General features: G+C 35.9%; 1 protein-coding gene across 1 annotated transcript in view; it reads left to right on the top strand.

Moving 5' to 3' along the window:
• The window catches only part of MSH2 (mutS homolog 2), a 79,267-nt gene that overhangs the window by 3,901 nt on the left and 57,396 nt on the right, over positions 1 to 17,970 (top strand). The window contains exons 2-6 of the mRNA XM_061155464.1: positions 2,733 to 2,887; positions 6,203 to 6,481; positions 7,353 to 7,499; positions 9,924 to 10,073; positions 10,679 to 10,812. Of these exons, the coding sequence (XP_061011447.1) occupies positions 2,733 to 2,887; positions 6,203 to 6,481; positions 7,353 to 7,499; positions 9,924 to 10,073; positions 10,679 to 10,812 (865 nt within the window). The remainder of the gene's footprint in view (positions 1 to 2,732; positions 2,888 to 6,202; positions 6,482 to 7,352; positions 7,500 to 9,923; positions 10,074 to 10,678; positions 10,813 to 17,970) is intronic.

Raw genomic sequence — 17,970 nt, 5'->3', positions numbered from 1 at the left:
CTGAACTTTCAGTGCTAAAAGTTGGAGAGTCTTAGGCAAAGTGGGATTAGATAGTTACCCTATGTGCTAGGCAAAAACAGGAAATAGTTTAAATGGGGCCTACCATTCCACTGAGGTTCTGGTCCTGAGTGAGTCTTATTTGGGAGAAGTGAGACTGTTGCGCCTGGATAGACCTTAGATCTCATATGCCTCTTGAGAATGTGAGTACAGGCTTTGCTGAAGGAGTAACATTCAGAGTGGACATAATTTTCATGCAGCTTGCTTTCTAAATGCAAGGTAAAGAAAGGTAGTTTATTCAAGTCTGTAACAATGTGGCTGTCTTTTACTTGCTGAGTTGAAAACTGGAAACCTAAATAATGTTTTCTTAAAAGTTTGAATTAATTGCCTATATTTTAAAGATTGGGTGGTTTCATGAAAACATTCAGATTTTGAAAATTCTGCATAGTTGGAAACTGGGCAGATTAGCAGTGGCTTGAGTCAAGTGGCTGCTCCCTCTGACCTAGTGAGTCTAGCTTTTTCTTTTACCTTGTACTTTCCTCATTTTCTCATGGTTCCCACAATTGAAGTTGTTTGTCATCTGTCACTTGTGTTCTTCCTTTGACTTTCTCTGTTCATTTGATACCCGCCTGGTCCTTGTACCTGGTCCTGGATTAGATCATAAGAAATGTTCTAGGGAATAACTTGAGAGAGGCAAGATTTGAGCCTGTTTTCAGGGTGTCTGTGACAGCGGGGGTGCTTGTCCACTGCTTATGTAACTAGTGAAATAATATTGAAAGTATCAGCTGTGTCTTGCTGTACAAAATAATTGTATTATGTCATTTAATTAATTTGTATTTGTATTTGATATTTGTGCTTGATACAATCTATTGTTAAATTTAGGTTAAGTCTCTCATAAGATCCAGACTTGTCAGAATAATCTGCACGTGTATTCTGTAGTTTTATTTTTGAAATTTACTTGACTGCACTGGGTCTTAATGGTGATTTTTATTGCAGCATGTGCGATTTTTTTAGTTGCAGCATGTGGGATCTAATTACCTGACCAGGGAATGAACTTGGGCCCCCTGCATTGGGAACGTGGAGTCTTAGCCACTGGACCACCAGGGAAGTCCCTATAAGTATATTCTGAATTACCTTTAAGTGAATAATTGATATTATCTGTATTATTTGAAAATTGAGTTATAATTCCATTTGATGGTGTGGGTGATTTTATTTATTTTGTAAAGAAATTGTTATTTATGAATCAAACCTAAGATGAGACCCTGTAGTCCATCTAAGACTATACATTTAAGACTATTAGGTAATATGTGGCTCAGCTGGTAAAGAATCCACCTGCAATGCAGGAGACCTGGGTTCAATCCCTGGGTTGGGAAGATCCCCTGGAGAAGGGAACAGCTACCCACTCCAGTATTCTGGCCTGGAGAGTTCCATGGGCATGCAGCCCATGGGGTCCCAAAGAGTCGGACAGGACTGAGTGGCTTTCACTTTCACTTCACTTTGGCGCTATTGATATTTTTGACCAAAAAGTTAATCTGTTGCTGTGAGGGGCTAGGCTGTTCATGGTTAACAGCATCCCCTCCTCTACCTACTAGATTCCATTATTACTCCCTTGTCCCAGTTGTGACAACTTAGATGCCCCCAGACAGTGATCGTGTCCACTAGGGGAGCAAGATCTTCCCCAATTGAGAACCGGTGATATGAGATGAAGACCAGTAAGTTTTAGGACTCTGTTGACTGGATAGTGAAAATAAATGACATTAATACTTTACAGATGGTGGTGTTAATTGGTACAGCCAACCAAGGGGGATAGTCTGGCAATATTTATAAAAATCACACGTATCATCCTTTGACAAAGTCCAGTTTTAGAACTTTATTTCGGAGTTACACTCTGATGTTTAGAGAATGAAGCACATGCAAGATTATTCATGTAACCTGTTGTAATAACAAAAATTGGAAAAACCTATATGCCTATTACTAAGAGATTAATTATAGAACTTCCTGAGGGTCATTGAAACATTGCAGCTGTGACAGAAAGAATCTGATTATGTACTGGTGGAACAACTTTTCAGAATACTATATCAAAGTTAAAAAAAAAAGATATAGTACAGTATGTATAGTGTGGAGTTATAGAAAAGAAAAAACAATGCTTTATTTGCCTGTGTGTGCGTGCGTAGACTGTGTTTGGAAATATATTCTATGAAACTGGTAACACTTGGGTGGTAAACTGAATGTGTAGGGGACAGTGGTGAAAAGGAAGGTCTCCTTTTTGATGTACCTTTTGAACCTTCAACTTTTGAACTATGTTACCTAGAACACTTTATCATAATTAGTAATTTATTTTATGGACCTTCTGAAAAAATTATATAAATACTATTGTATTATTATTATATAAATATAACTATTGTAATAAGTAATCTTATGTAATAAGACTTTTATCCAAACTTGTTAAAAACAGATGATGAAAAAGGATAAGTAGCATCAGCTGTATATATATATATTCATTTTTTTAATCTTAATTTCTTATTTTGATATGTAGGTGGCTATATTTATCCACCATATTGTACCCTTCATCTACTAGAATCCTTGGGACATGAAATAGGTGCTTGATAGTTTATTGAGTGAATGAATTACTGGGAAAACAACATAGCTTGGGGGGAGGCATTGTGTTAGGTCTTGAACGCTTATAACTTTAAATCCTGAAATCTGTAACCTGTATTTTTAATATTTTTCTTTAGGAGCAAAAACTCTGGAGAGTGTTGTGCTTAGTAAAATGAATTTTGAGTCTTTTGTAAAAGATCTTCTTCTAGTTCGTCAGTACAGAGTTGAAGTTTATAAGAACAGAGCTGGAAATAAGGCCTCCAAGGAGAATGATTGGTATTTGGCATTTAAGGTAATTATCTTCCTTTTAAATTTAGTTGTGTTTTTAAGAATAGAAAAAATAAAAATGCAAGAGAATTCTGTGTTGCTTTAATATTTTAGCCAGGTTGTGATAGTAAAATCCTTTGAGAGACTTTAATATTCTTTAGCATGTGGTTTTTTAAATCACAGTTTAATAGCAATTCAGAAATTCAATAAATCCTTATGAGTATGAATACTCTGAGCTTTGTCACTATCACTGAAACCCAAGTAATTAATAGCTTTTACGTAAAGTTGAATGCCAGCATTAAAGAAAATTTGATTTTTACTGTTTTTGAAGTAATATCACACAAATTAACATGTTCTGGGAAACTCATTTATACACATTTGTAATGTATTTGGCTCTTTGTGTATTCCTTTCTCTTTCATTAGACTGTAATTTTTTAAAAGTCTGGAACTTTCTTTAATGCTGATCATATTCCTAGGTGTGTCTGGAAGCGCTTGTTGATGTGCTTCTAATGCCTTCATGGAGATGATTGTGCTAGCTCGTTTTATTTAAGGACTGTATTTTTAGTCTGTAAAGTCATGTTTTTGTTCACACACAATACATTCTCTCAGTCAGTAAAGAATCTGCCTGCAATGCAGGAGACCCTGGTTCACTTCCTGGATCAGGAAGATCCCCTGGAGAAGGAAATGGCAACCCACTCCAGTATTCTTGCCTGGAGAATTTTATGGACAGAGAAGGCTTGCAGGCTACCGTACATGAGGTTGTAAGAGTCGGACACAATTTAGAGACTAAATCAGTACATGCACATAAATACTGGACAAAGGTTAAAATGTTGGGGAATTGAGATTTGTCCTTGCAAGGGAATAAACCTCGTAAGTGAGGGGACAATGCTCTGGGCTTGTAGTTGGCGCATCTCTTTTCTTTTCTCCTCTGTCCCTCTGGGTGATCTTGGCAAATTTCCCAGCGTTCTCCTGTATCTGTTTCTTTATAAAAGTAAAATGAGAAGGTTTTCAAGATGTTTTCTGACCTGAAAGGCCTATGAAAGTTTTTGTGTGTGCAATATTTAAACATGTGATGTTGGTGCTTCCCCAAGTATAATATTCTTCAATATCCCTTCCATGTTGCCTTCCACCACTGCCCCCCCGCTCCCCCCGCCTTTGAAAATGTAGACATTTCCTGAAGATTACATCTGAGAGAATTTAGCATCCTGTGTTACGGAGTTTCTTCAGAATTTTCAATGATACTTTACTGAGAAAAGTGGGACTGAGAGTATTATCCCCAATGGCTCAGCAGTAAAGAATCTGCCTACCAATGTGGGAGAATCGGGTTTGATCCCTGGGTCGGGAGGATCCCCTGGAGGAGGAAATTGCAACCTACTCCAGTATTCTTGCCTGGAAAATCCCATAGATGAGGAGCCTGGTGGGCTACAGTCCATAGTGTCAGCAAGAGTTGAACATGACTGAGCATGAGTGCGCACACACACGCACACACACATCATGATGGCGTTTCCTCAGGATTTTCATTGCTACTTTCCTGAGAAAAGTGGGACTTACAGTATTATCCTACATCTTGAAAGATTTTAATAGAAAATTGAGGATAGCAAAACATGATGTTTTTCTATCTCTTCACAGAGCTCAGTAACACCACCAAAATGTGGAATCATGAATTTAGGTGATTAATTATTTTATCAGCTCATCACACCTCACTCCTTTGTGTCATCAGAATCCTTTTAGATGAATTGTTTTTAACTCCTAGCTTTTAGATCAGGGGGGGAAAAACATTAAGTACGTATCTTGATGAGGTTAAAACGTAGTATCTTCATTCTGACATTTTACGAAGTTCAGATATACAAGCTGCTAAAGTTGATACATCTTAATTTTTAGCTTATTGATTCTGTTGTAAAGTATTAGTGATATTTAGGGTAGTTGACTTCTATGACTTCTTTTTTTTAACTTTTGGCCACACCAAGTGGCATGTGTGATCTTATTTCCCTGATTAGGGATCAGACCGGTGTCACCTGCAGTGGAAGCTTGGAGTCTTAACCACTGGACCATCAGGGAAGTCCCTGTGAATGACTTTTTTCTCCCGTGTTCTCAGTAGTGTGTTCAGAGCAGGAAGGCACCTTAGTACCATCTAGTTCAGGGATTACCAGTCTTACAATTTTCAAGGACCGTCAAAAACTGAATTTTATTAGCTACTAGTTTACTTTGGAAGGTTTTTTAAAGATATGCTTCATACCTGTGTGTGTAAAGCTGAAGCGTGTATGTGAAAATATGATGTTTATGTTTGTGAGTGAATCAGTGCTTTTTAAATTTGAGTATCAGATGACAGTTTTCCATAACGTTTTCTTTTTTTGGGCTGAGCTATGAGGCATTCAGGATCCCTGGCTAGGGGTTGAACTCAAGCCCCCTGTGGTGGAAGCTCAGAGTCTTAACCACTTGACTACTGGGGAAGTCCCTCCATTTCATTTTTGATGCAGATTTTAATCAGTTCATACAGAGTTACAGTATATTCAGAACCATATTGTGAAAAGATACTGTTATGATGCTAAAGACATCCAAGAACTATTGATGGCTACTGGTTGCCTCAGTTTGGCTGTCACTCCTCATTTGTACTATTTTTGACTATGTCAATTTTCGTACTGTGGTCCATCAGTTGCCCCAGAAATGCCTCGTGTTAACAGGCAGCTGTCAGCTTCTGATTGTGTTGAACTGCTGTAGCCCACTGACTTTACACAAGTAGAGCCAAAAGCAAAGAAACTTAACCCTTTAGCTACCTTGTATATGCTTAAAGAGATTTCTAATCTTTTTGAAATATTGAAAAATAGGTCAAGGACCCTTTATTTGGAAGTCATTGATCTAGAACAATCTGTGTTTTACAAATATTGATATAGAGAGATGACTATCCAAGGTTAATATTTAAGCTAATAATGTGATATGTGATATAACTACTCAGTGAAAATTCTAATACGTGCAACCAATAGGTAGTTTGGCAGAGTGTGGAAATGTAAGCATACCACTGAGAGGGTTATCCCTTTGGGTTCCTTGATGAATGAATGAGTATAAACCTAGCTGCCACATTTCAAACTGAAAATCACTTTTTTTTGAAAATCACCTTTGATACTGCTGTTTTGAGATGTGCCCAAGTGTTTTTCTGGAAAATTAGGGAGGATACTTTATAGAAAATATGGTAATATTAATTGGAATACATGGTTATAAGTAATTGTTTGGTAAGAAAATGTTTTGTTAATAAAATTCATCTAGGTTGGGTAATTTTTGTTTGCTAGTGAAATATTGAAGTACATTGAACAGTTTCTTAAAATTTCTCTTTATTTTTGCTTAGGCCTCTCCAGGTAATCTTTCTCAGTTTGAAGATATTCTCTTTGGTAACAACGATATGTCCGCTTCCATTGGTGTTGTGGGTGTTAAAATGTCTACAGTCGATGGTCAAAGACAGATCGGAGTTGGGTATGTTGACTCCACACAGAGGAAGCTAGGACTGTGTGAGTTCCCCGATAATGATCAGTTCTCCAATCTGGAGGCTCTCCTGATTCAGATTGGACCAAAGGAGTGTGTTATGCCAGGAGGGGAGACTGCTGGAGACGTGGGAAAACTGAGGCAGGTAAGGGAATGGAGTCCATGATAGAGAATCCAAGGCTAGGAATGCCTCTAAAAGTAACATGATACTGTTTTAAGAAAGATTTTAAAAGTTAGAACCATTTCAATCTATTTTGACAGAAACTTTTTATCTTTATTAGGACTTTCCAGCTCTTCCTTGTTTAAGACTTGTTCTCCCTCAGATCATTTCCCCTTCCCCGCTTCCTCTCTCCTGAACTGAATGTCATCTTAAAGGGATCACAGTTGATGGAAAGAAGTGCTTTCACAGTTGAGGGATGCAGGGTGGGGAAGAAGTGATGTAGGGCCTTTAAAAATAAAAAAACTATGCCTGTATTTAGCATGGATGTAGCAAATAAGATCCAGTTCTTCAGGATTATTTTTTTTTTAAATAGACTGAGTAGAACTTTAGCCTCTTTTATTTTTCTGATTCTTTTATTTTAACAAAGTTCTGATTTTGTTGTTTGTATAGGTATCTGGTTTATTATTTTAGATTTTTAAGGATTCTTTTCTTCCTATGAGCCGCAAACACAATAAGAACTGGTTGAGAGTTAGCAAATCTGTGATGGGCATTTTTAGTGTAAATAGTATCTAGGCAACTTTCCCCAAGTATTATTCTCTTAGTTTTTACCTCTGAGACTATTTTTTGAAAGCTTCATGTAAGCCTAATTTTAAATTTCCACGAAAATTTTATTTATCGATTTTTAAAATACATGTTAATACATATTACTAATGTTTTATTGCATGTATTGTTGTGTAACAATATAATGTGGGTTAATAAGCTGTTTGTTAAAATGTTGTTATTTTTATATTTGTCAGTGGCACAACTTTCTGTATTGCTTTTCTCCTAGTAATTTAAAATATTTCCTGTAAAATAGGTTATTCAGAGAGGAGGAATTTTGATCACAGAAAGAAAAAGAGCTGACTTTTCCACAAAAGATATTTATCAGGACCTCAACCGGTTGTTGAAAGGCAAAAAGGGAGAACAGATGAATAGTGCTGTGTTGCCAGAAATGGAGAACCAGGTATGTGGATTACAAATGTGAATTTACCCCTAAATAGTGACATTTTAGAAGGCTGCTTCTGTCATCTATATCTCAAAGCCTAAAATGAATCACTGATTTTTAAGCTTATTTTAATCTGTGATGAAGTTTGTGAAAATGACTAGAAAAATTCAAACATAATCTTAAATTTAACTTCATTATATTTATACAATATATATCCTTGGGGTGAGGAAGAGATTATTGTTTTACTGGTTTCATCAGAAAGAGCCTGATTACTGTCAGCTTAGTAGGTGAGGTAGCATAGTTGGTACTATTAAAGTTTTATAATATAGGAGCTGTGAGGTTTTTAATAAATTAACTTCAGCTTCATTATGTCTTAAAGGATTGTTGTGGAGATTAGAAAGTAATAAGGATGGAAATATACACAGTGCATAATAATTGCAAAATAAACGTTACATTTAAACAGTTTGGCTCAAAAATTGGCACTGATTGTGTTCAGTGTTAGACATGAATATGCAAACAATGGTTGAAATTTATTTTCAATTTTTCAAATCTTTGAAGAAAGTATGGTTTGGGAGTTATATTTTTATGTAAAATATTAGAAACCTCTTTGAATGGTTATTTGTGGATCACTGACAAGTAAAATAAAAATTTGTATATTTAAATAAGAGTAAGTTATAGCTACTTATAATTTTCAAAATTAACTTCAAACTAGAATAAACTGAGACTGTTATTACCCTCATGATTTTACAGAGATTACTTAGCACATAATCGTTTGATCCTTATCAACTAAGTTTATCTGTTTTACTTTCTTTGTGTGACAGAATGAAGAGCCATTGTGTATGAGTAATAATCCCAGTACAGACATTCCCTGACTTACAGTTCAACTAATGATTTTTTTTTAACTTTACAATGGTGCAAACGTGATATTTATTCAGTAGAAACTATACTTTGAATTTTGACCTTTTCCTGGACTAGCAATATTTGGTGCAGCTTTCTGGTGATGTTGGGCAGCAGCAGCAGCTCTCGGTCAGCCGTGGGACCACAAGGGTTTAATAGCCAGTACAGTAACCATGCTGTACCTGTAGAACCATTTTGTTTTTTGCTTTCAGTACAGTGGTCAATAAATTTTGAGTTATTAAACTATATTATAAAGTTGGCTTTGTGTTAGATGATTTTGCCCAACTATAGGCTAATGTGTTCTGAGCACATTTAAGGCAGATGAAGCTAAGCTGTGATGTTCAGTAGGTTAACTGTATTAAATGCATTTTCCGTTTATGATAGGCTAATTGGCATGTAACCTCGTAAGTAAAGGAAAAGCTGTATTAGAGAAAATTACTTTAGTGTTGAAAATTGGAAGACGCTTCCAGGGCTACTGAGGGCTTCCCAGGTGGCTCAGTGGTAAAGAATCCATTTGCCAATGCAGGAGACTCAGGTTTGATCCCTGGGTTGGGAAGAGCCCCTGGAGGAGGAAAGGGCAACCCACTCTAGTGTTCCTGCCAGGATAATCCCATGGCCAGAGGAGCCTCGTGGGCTACAGTCTGTGGGGTTGCAGAGTCAGACATGACTAAGTGACTGAGCAAGCACACAAGCCTCTTAGGGCTACTAAAAATTGTTACCATCTGTCCCTCATGATAACATAACAGGAGATTCATATATATTTGGCAGAGGCAGATAGATGACTATGTTATCAATTAGGAAACGTGCACATTCACAATGAATTTGGTACCAAGTATAAGTAGAATTTTCATCGGGCTATCAGTTTAATGTCCTTAGCTTTTTTATGTTATGTTATAGTAGTAAAATAGGCAGTTATTTCTTATTTAAATATGCATACAAGGAAGTATATATATCATAAGTGTATAGCTAAATTTTTATGAATTGTAAGTACCCACATAACCAGCACCCATGAAACAGAATAGTACCGGGATCATAAGACCCTTTTTATGTTTTCTTCCAGTTGTTAACCTCCATTAGTACCTCTGACAGTATGAATTAGTTTGATCTATTTTTGTAGTTTATATAAATGGACTCATAAAGATCATACTCTTGTGATTTCCTTTATTCAGTATTATGTTTGTGAGATAATCTGTATTGTCATGTTTTTTGGTGGATTGTTTGTGCTTATATCTAATTGTTGTATGTAGTATTCTGCAGTGTGAACGTGCCAGGCTTTACCCTTTTTACTCTTGGTGGACAATAGCATAATTTCTCCTTTTGACTATTTTAGTGTTGCTGTTACAGTAAATTTTCACTTCCTAAAAATCATTTTCTAGTCTTAAAAAGGTTTATTTAAACTTTGTCTGATTTTCTTGGTTTGAATTGGGAAAAAATACCAGGAAAAATGAGTGTTTGAAATTTATTTTCATATTACCATTTGTTTTTTTAAAAAAATCTCTAGAATTCTAGTGATAGCCATCTTTTGTTTTATATTCTTAATCTTAGGTTGCAGTTTCTTCCTTGTCTGCAGTAATCAAATTTTTAGAACTCTTATCAGATGACTCAAACTTTGGACAGTTTGAACTGACTACTTTTGACTTCAGCCAGTACATGAAATTAGATATTGCAGCAGTGAGAGCCCTTAACCTTTTCCAGGTAAAAAAAACATACATCAGTTTAAAATATTTCCTTTTATATATAGAATATAAGACTTAATAAGGAGCTTAAATATTTTGAAATATTATACTTAAATAGTTTTGAATTACTATATTTTTCTAATTGCAAACTGTATAATTTGTCCTGACTTTATGAATAAATTGTGTATTAACAACAGTTTTTAAAAATTATATTTTAAGAAGTTTTATGTCTAAAACTGCAATAATTACAAAGTAGTGTTGTTTTGGGGAACAGTATACAGCAGAAAATCAGATTAATACATTAAAAGTCTGACTTTCAGATAAGAAGCTTTTGTGTACATTTCAATATTTGAAGAAAGTTAAGTTTTGTGTTGTTGTCACAAGTTTGGAGATTGAACGGGTTGGTTATTTTTTTTTTTTCCCATGAGTCTTGTGGGATTTTAATTCCCCAAGCAAGGATCGAACCCAGGCCTTTGGCAGTGAAAGCTTAGACTCCTAACAACTGGATACCAGGGAGTACTCAATGTTAAGTGTTCTTGTTCCCAAAATTAAGTAATCCTTTTTCATGGCATAGTAAGGTCACTAACGAGCCTGCCACTTCCCTATTTTATTTCTGTTTACTAGGGTTCTGTTGAAGATACTTCTGGCTCTCAGTCTCTGGCTGCATTGCTGAATAAATGTAAAACCCCTCAAGGACAAAGACTGGTTAACCAGTGGATTAAGCAGCCTCTTATGGACAAGAACAGAATAGAAGAGAGGTATATTAAAAAAAAAAGTGTGCACTTTTGTAAACTCTTAAGTAACTTCCAGTCACTTCATATGCTTATACCACTTATTACAGCATGCAATTTTGCACCTATATTTTAGCATCTAACTGCACAGAAAGTTAATACAGTAGTAGAGTAGTGGTGATTTAGATTGATTAACTTATTTTCTTAATTATGTTTTTTTACCCTTCACTATAAAAAGGTGAACTTTTATTAGAGATGTAGGTATAAGGTCTCAGAGCATTTGAGCTTTGGAGCTAGTTTACCTTGGTTCATAGTGAGCTCTTCCACTTAGGTGCTGTGTTGTATTGGGTATTGAACCTCTGGGTGGCAGTTTCTTCCCTTTCAAAATGACAGTAATAACACACCTCCTTAGGGTTGCTATGAGGATTAGATGATTTAATGTATTTAAAGTACTTTGAATAAGGTCTGGCACAAAGGAAGTACTTACTCTTTATTATTCTAGAAAAAATTTAAGGCAGCCTAAACATATTTCAGAAAATCTTTAAAATTGAGGAAATAAAAGAAAAAGCTGTATAATGCTGCTGCATATAATGTGAGTAGCATTGAAGTATGTTTTATTTTTATCTTTTGTTTTAGATATAAGTTTTATAACTTAAATGAAGTATAATACACATAAAAGCGCAAATCCTAAAGGTGCAGTTTGATGGATTTTCACAAAGTGAATACCTTGGTAACAACACATAAGTCAGGAAACAACATAACTAGCATCCTCAAAACTCATCTCAGTTATAGTTACTGCCTCTCCTCACTTCAAGGGTAATAACTGTCCTTCTAGCCTCATAGATTAATTAGTTTTACCTGTTTTTGAACTGCATATAAGTAAAATACTTTTCTATAGTTCACTCTTAATGTTTGATAGTTTTTTAAAAACATAGTTGTAATCCTAATATAGTTTTGTGTCCTGGTTTTTTCCCACTTGTGCTTATATTATCATAAGCATTTTTTAGGGTTGCTGTTTTATGTTCATATTCACCATTTTTAATAAATTCATAATATTTTATTGACTGGATATACTTTACCCTTTTCAATAAGTAGGTTATTTCAGTGACCTTATTGTATACCTAACATTTTCAGTTTGGTAAATTAAGATATATTGCCAGAATAGGTAGAAGTCAATATTTTTATGGATTTGATGTCAAATTGTTCAAGAATTATTGAATACCTACTGAATTCTGATGGTATACCAAAAGCATGATGATCCCTTGACTATTTGGGACTATATATATGCCAGGCAAACATAAAATAGTTGATCAGTATCATAAGACACCCTGCAGATAATTACCAAGCTAAGCATTGATCCTGTGGATTCTAAAGGGTCTTGCAATAAAAATAACTCAAGAAGTCAGCAAACTGTGGGTATGTTGATATATCATTAAAAATATGGAAGTTGAAATGCTAAGGTAACTTCCTGAAGCCAGGTTTGTTGGAGAAGACAAGTGGGATTTAGTAACAAAATAAGAAATAGGAAGGATTGGATATTTGCAAGTAATTAAGGCAGTTTACAGGTTTTTATTTTAATTATTTGTGACTAACTACGTTTACATAAGTCAAATGTCAAACAGAACAGAAGGATATACAGTGCTGAGTTTCTTGCTCTCATCTCCCGGTTTCCCGGGACTCCCTTCCTCAGGGCCTCTGCACAGCAGCAGGGCACATTTCTGATTGTACTCTGTGTGAATCGCCAGCACTTGCCCTGGGAGCAACTGGTCTTAATCAGATCCTTGAGTTGCCTTCCATGGAAAGTCTGCCTGCACAAGTAGAAGTTTATATCCATTCTCCCTCATCTTTTTGTTGTTTCTTGAAAGAAATGATAGGTAACTTAATTCTCATGCTCTAGGTCATTGGTTGGGCTTGTAAGAACAGAGCACATGTCAATGGTCCTTTTCTGGTTTAACAGTGAGAGCGTGCATGCATTTGGACCCTTCAAAAACCTGAGACATCACTTACTGTTATCAGAATAGCAAGTTATTTAGAAGGCAAGATACCAAAATTAATTTTTTGGGTATAATTAAAGGTTATTTTCATAGGACATAGCAATAATTTCCCAAATCTGATACCCTTACAAGACTGACTAATTGGGAATACGATTTGCGAGAATGGCTTTCTGAGTCAGATCATGATCTGCTTTTCTGCACCTGTAGGATGAGGAAATATTTTCTCCTTTCTATCTTGGGGAGAATTTTTTTTAAACCAGCAATTAGAAAGGTCTGTGGTTTTCAAGGCCCAGTGCTGAAATTCCACAGAGCAGGAAGACAAAGTTTCACTCGTTCAGGCAGACCTTTTTTGGGCTGTTTGGACAGTCTCCTTTTTTTAAATACCCTTTCTCACTTCCACCTGCTGTGATACATCATGCTTCTAGTTTATGCCTTGCTGGGGTTCTCATTGTCTTCCTCTGTAAGCATTTAAGATTAAGATGGATTATTTTTCAGAGCTGCATATCGAATCAAGCTTTTGTTCTTCCTGTCCCTGTTTCGTGGTGATTTTCTAGCAGAGAGGTGGTGGAAATCTCTACTCCACCCTTTTAAAACTAAGTGAGGAGTTCAGGTGTGTGGTTGTGCAGGGAATTCTGTTAAAGGAAAGCAAAGATTTCTCTGTTTTCTATTTTTACTAGAGCAGACAGAGGAACAGTTGTGACTAGATCTTTGAGTTTGATGGATACATCTATTCCGGAGCTATAGCCCAGTGATAGGTTCAGGAATAATAATGAAGATAGGATTGCTTTTAAGTCATTGTCAGGCTCTTAGGAGGAAGAGAAGACTGGTTGCCTGGCACTTTGCTAAGTATCTCACATTCATTAGCTGAGAGGTGGTGGAGACTAGCTGCTGTCTGGCCTGATTCCAGAGCCCATTCCTTTCATCTTTGTACTGTATTTCTTGCTTCTATCAGTTGTGTTTAATTTGATCCAAGTTGAATTTTAACATCAGAAATGAAATTACTATTTTGGCTTTTAAGTTATACCTGTGAAATCACTTTATGTGTGGTAACGCTCATTTTTCCATTCATTAAAACCTGTTTGCGTTGGCAATACTTTATAGCTAGCTAATGGCTTAAGTACTTTAATCTCCAGTGAGAATTGATAGTTACTACCTTTAAGAAGTGAGTTTCTGGGTATTTCTTCCTTTTGTGCTTTACCTAACAGTCAAATTAGGAATTATAACAAGAATGCCGTCCATATTACTATTAAGAATCCTCAGATTTGCACATGGCACTAGGACTGTTACCATTAGTTTTAATTTTTTAGACCTTTTTTGCTTTTTGTCTTTCCACAGATTTATGTGAAGCCTTAATGAATTATCCTTTTTTGTTGTTGTTGTTGTTAGACTTCTTTAAAGAACATTGAATATATGTTAGCATATGACATAGTTCACTCATGAAGTTGCTGATGATACCATTTGCACATGTTGCATTTGGTATTCTTATTGCTTTCTAGTTTAAAATTATTTTTATATGACATTTAATAGTAGTTTTATTTGAAATATGTCTCCAAGTAAAAGTAGTTCCTATAAATGTAGAAATAGTAGTGGTGCTTATGTGATAGTATATCATGCTTCTTGAGGCAGTGTACTTCCGGGGTTATATTCAGACTTAGACCTACATTTCTTTCCAGGTTATGTTAAGTATCCTTTTGTGCAAGGATGTCTTTAGTTAGTAGTGAGTGTTCTGCGGAAACAGAGGTCTGGAGGTCATACAGTGAGTGCAGTTTCTTTAAAACAGCAAAGCTTTGCTCTGGCCTCAGAGGACAAACAGGAGGATTGTCACTCCATTGCTTTCCTACCATTGTTTTCTCTGATTCCAAATCAAGTTTAGTGAAACCCCTATTCTGCTTTCTGGACTGATCTGCTAGTCCCTTTGAATTTTGTTTGCCTTCCTATCCAGTCTGTACCACAAAGGCAACCCTTTTTCCAGTGCCTTCATGGGGGACATAGAATTTCTTTCCCCATTAGCACTTTGTCAAACTGCCCTCTCTTTCTCTATTAAAACTTGCTGGAGAGGTCACACAATGCAGATTGGATCCGCTGTACTTTTCAAGCCATCTAGCTTTCATTGCTACCTGGTGTTACTTTTGTTACATGACTTATTACAGTGACCAGTGCAGCATTTTGCTTTTCCATTCAGCTTCTCCTACGCTTAAACAGATGATCTCCTCCTTGATTCTTAGTCTCAAAATGTATCTATACAGTGTTCTATTCCCTGGTTCTGTCTCACAAGAGGAGATAGTACTCTTTCCTTTCCAAAGGCGACATTTCCATTTTGCTTTTGGTTACAGTTTTTTTTTTTCCTATTCTCTCCTTCAGTTTTCTGAAGGAGAGAAACTCCTTCTGAAGTTTTCCTTCAGTTTTCTATTGTGTCCTATATTCTTCTCCTATCAAGTCTCTGCTGTTGCTGCTCCACCATTCTTTCCCAAGTATTTTTCTCAAAATCCTATCTCTTTAAATCCCAACTGTTCAGAATATTGGAAAAGATCTTGATGCTGGGAAAGATTTAAGGCAAAAGGAGAAGGGGGTAGCAGAGGATGAGATAAGATAGCTTCAATCTGTCAATGGACATGAGTTTGGGCAAACTCTGGGAGATAGTGGAGGTCAAAATGTGGTTCCCCAGCTCCCATGGGAGTTCTCTGCTTTCTTGTATCACATTTTGTTGCATTTTATATCTCATTTGTTATTCAGCACTAATTGTAAGAATACACATGTCCTTCTTCACTAGATTGAATGTTCTTTGAAAGCATGTTCCTCTCTTATATGTTTGGCCTTTTTTTTCTTTTTTAATTTTCTCAACCCTACCTCGCAGATTATCTATTTAATGTATCACATGAGTGGTGCTGTCTGCATTAAACCATGTGAAGAACAGATAAAGAAGAGACTCAAAATCTTGTAGTTCTTTAGGTACCAAATTTATTCTCAGCCATATAAATATACTGTTGTGAAATTCCAGCCAATTATTCTTACAGTGAGATCAGAAATGCTGGTTTTAAAGAATGGAAAGAATGGTGAATTTAAAATATCAAAAATTTCACAACTAATTTTATAATTTATTCTTTTGAAATTTTAGAGATGAACTGACCCCACAAATGATCTTATATTCTAGTTAGTTTGAAAATTAATGTATCAAATTGAGACAGCTGAGTAATTTTGAGTAGGATTGACAGGTATACTTTGTTTTGCCAACAGTAACTTTGGTACTTCTGAAATTGTGATTTGAAAATGGCATTGTCATGGAAACAGTAGAGCAATCTTTCTTAAAAAAAACCTCTGTTAGCCAGAACATAAACTAATACTATAATTATTTCTGAAATGGCTTATTGAATAGACTTGTGAAACTAGCAATTTATTAGACTTTTAATGATACCCAGACCAAAGACTGAGGGGACTGTATATCTTGCCTTGTGCTATGTGTTTTAGAAGCTTTTTCATTCTTGCTGTTTTACTTCTTAATACTCTTACTGGAACTTTATGCTCCTTTTTTTTTTTTTTTTATTGCAGTACACTTGATTTATGATGTGTTCATTTCTGTTGTACAGCAAGGTGATTCAGTTTTATATTTCTTTATATTCTTTTCCATTATGGTTTATTATCAGATAGTGAATACAGCTCCCTTTGCTATACAATAGGACCTTGTTTTATTTGTAATAACTTACATCTGCCAACACCTCTTCCCCAGGCCACCACAAGTCAGTTCTCTGTGTCCATGAGTCTGTGTTTGGTAGATAGGTTCATTTGTGCCGTATTTTAGACTCTACATATAAGTGATATCATATGGTATTTGTCTTTCTCTTTCTGACTGACTTAGTATGTTAATTTCTAGTTGCATCCATGTTGCTTTATTTTGTTCTTTTTTAATGCCTGAGTAGTATTCCATTGCGTGTGTGTGTGTACACAAGTACGCACACACCACATCATCTTTACCCATTCATCTGTTGATGGACCTTTAGGTTGCTTCCATGTCTTGGCTATTGAGAATAGTGCTGCTGTGAAAACAAGGGCGCGTGGGTCTTTTTGAATTATTTAGTTCTGTCTGGTTATGTGCTCAGGAATGGGATTGCTGAATCATGTGGTAATTCTATTTTTTATTTTCTGGGGAATCTACAGACTATTTTCCAAGTGGCTGCACCAACTTGTATCCCCACCAACAGTGTAGAAGGGTTCCCTTTTCTCTCCAGCATTTGTTTGTAGACTTTTTAGTGACGGACATTCTGACTGGTGTGTGAGGTAGTACCTCACTGTAGTTTTGATTTGCATTTCTCTAATAATTAGTGATATTGAGCATCTTTTCATGTCCCTGTTGGCCATCTGTCTGTATGTCTTCTTTGGAGAAATGTATACTTCGGTCTTCTGCTCATTTTTCGATTGGGTTGTTTGGTTTTTTTGTTATTTAGTTGTATATGGGCTGTTTGTAAATTTTGAAAATTAAGCGCTTGTTGGTCACATTGTTGGCAAAGTTTTCACCCAGTCTGTGGTTGTCTTTTCATTTTGTTTATGGTTTCCTTTGCCACACAAAAGTCTGTAAGATTGATTAAGTCCCATTCGTTTGTTTTTGTTTTTGTTGCCTTGGGAGACTGACCTAAGAAAACATTGGAGGATTTATGTCAGAGAATGTTATTACTTACAGTCTCCTGTAGGAGTTTAATGGTTCATGTCATGTATTTGAGTCTTTAAGCTATTTTGAGTTTATTTTTGTGTATGGTGTGACAGTGTGTTCTAATTTTATTGATTTACATGCAGCTGTCCAACTTTCCCAGCACCATTTGCTTAGGAGACTTTCTTTTTCCCTTTGTATATTCTTGCTTCTTTTGTCAGAGATTAATTTACCGGAGGTGTGTGGGTTTATTTCTGGGCTCTCTCTTCTGTGGGGTTTTATGCTCTTGAGCAGAGTTGATTACTGAAGATTCTGTGATCAGGTTTAGAGGAAACAGTGATAAGATATTTCATGGAACAGGAAAGAATCATAGGGAGAGTCTTGATCAGAAATATCTTCTCTATATAGGACTTCCCTGGTAATCTAGGGGTTAAAACTCCATGCTTCCACTTCAGGGGATGCGGATTGGGGATCCCTAGTTGGGGAAGTAAGATCCCACATGCTGTTTGGTGTGGCAAAAAAAAATTACAAAAAAGGAAATATCTTCTCCAA

The sequence above is a fragment of the Dama dama genome, chromosome 11, assembly GCF_033118175.1.
Source record: "Dama dama isolate Ldn47 chromosome 11, ASM3311817v1, whole genome shotgun sequence".
Taxonomy (NCBI): Eukaryota; Metazoa; Chordata; class Mammalia; order Artiodactyla; family Cervidae; genus Dama; species Dama dama.
The sequence above is the reverse complement of the archived record's forward strand: the minus strand, read 5'-3'. Positions and strand labels throughout refer to the sequence as shown.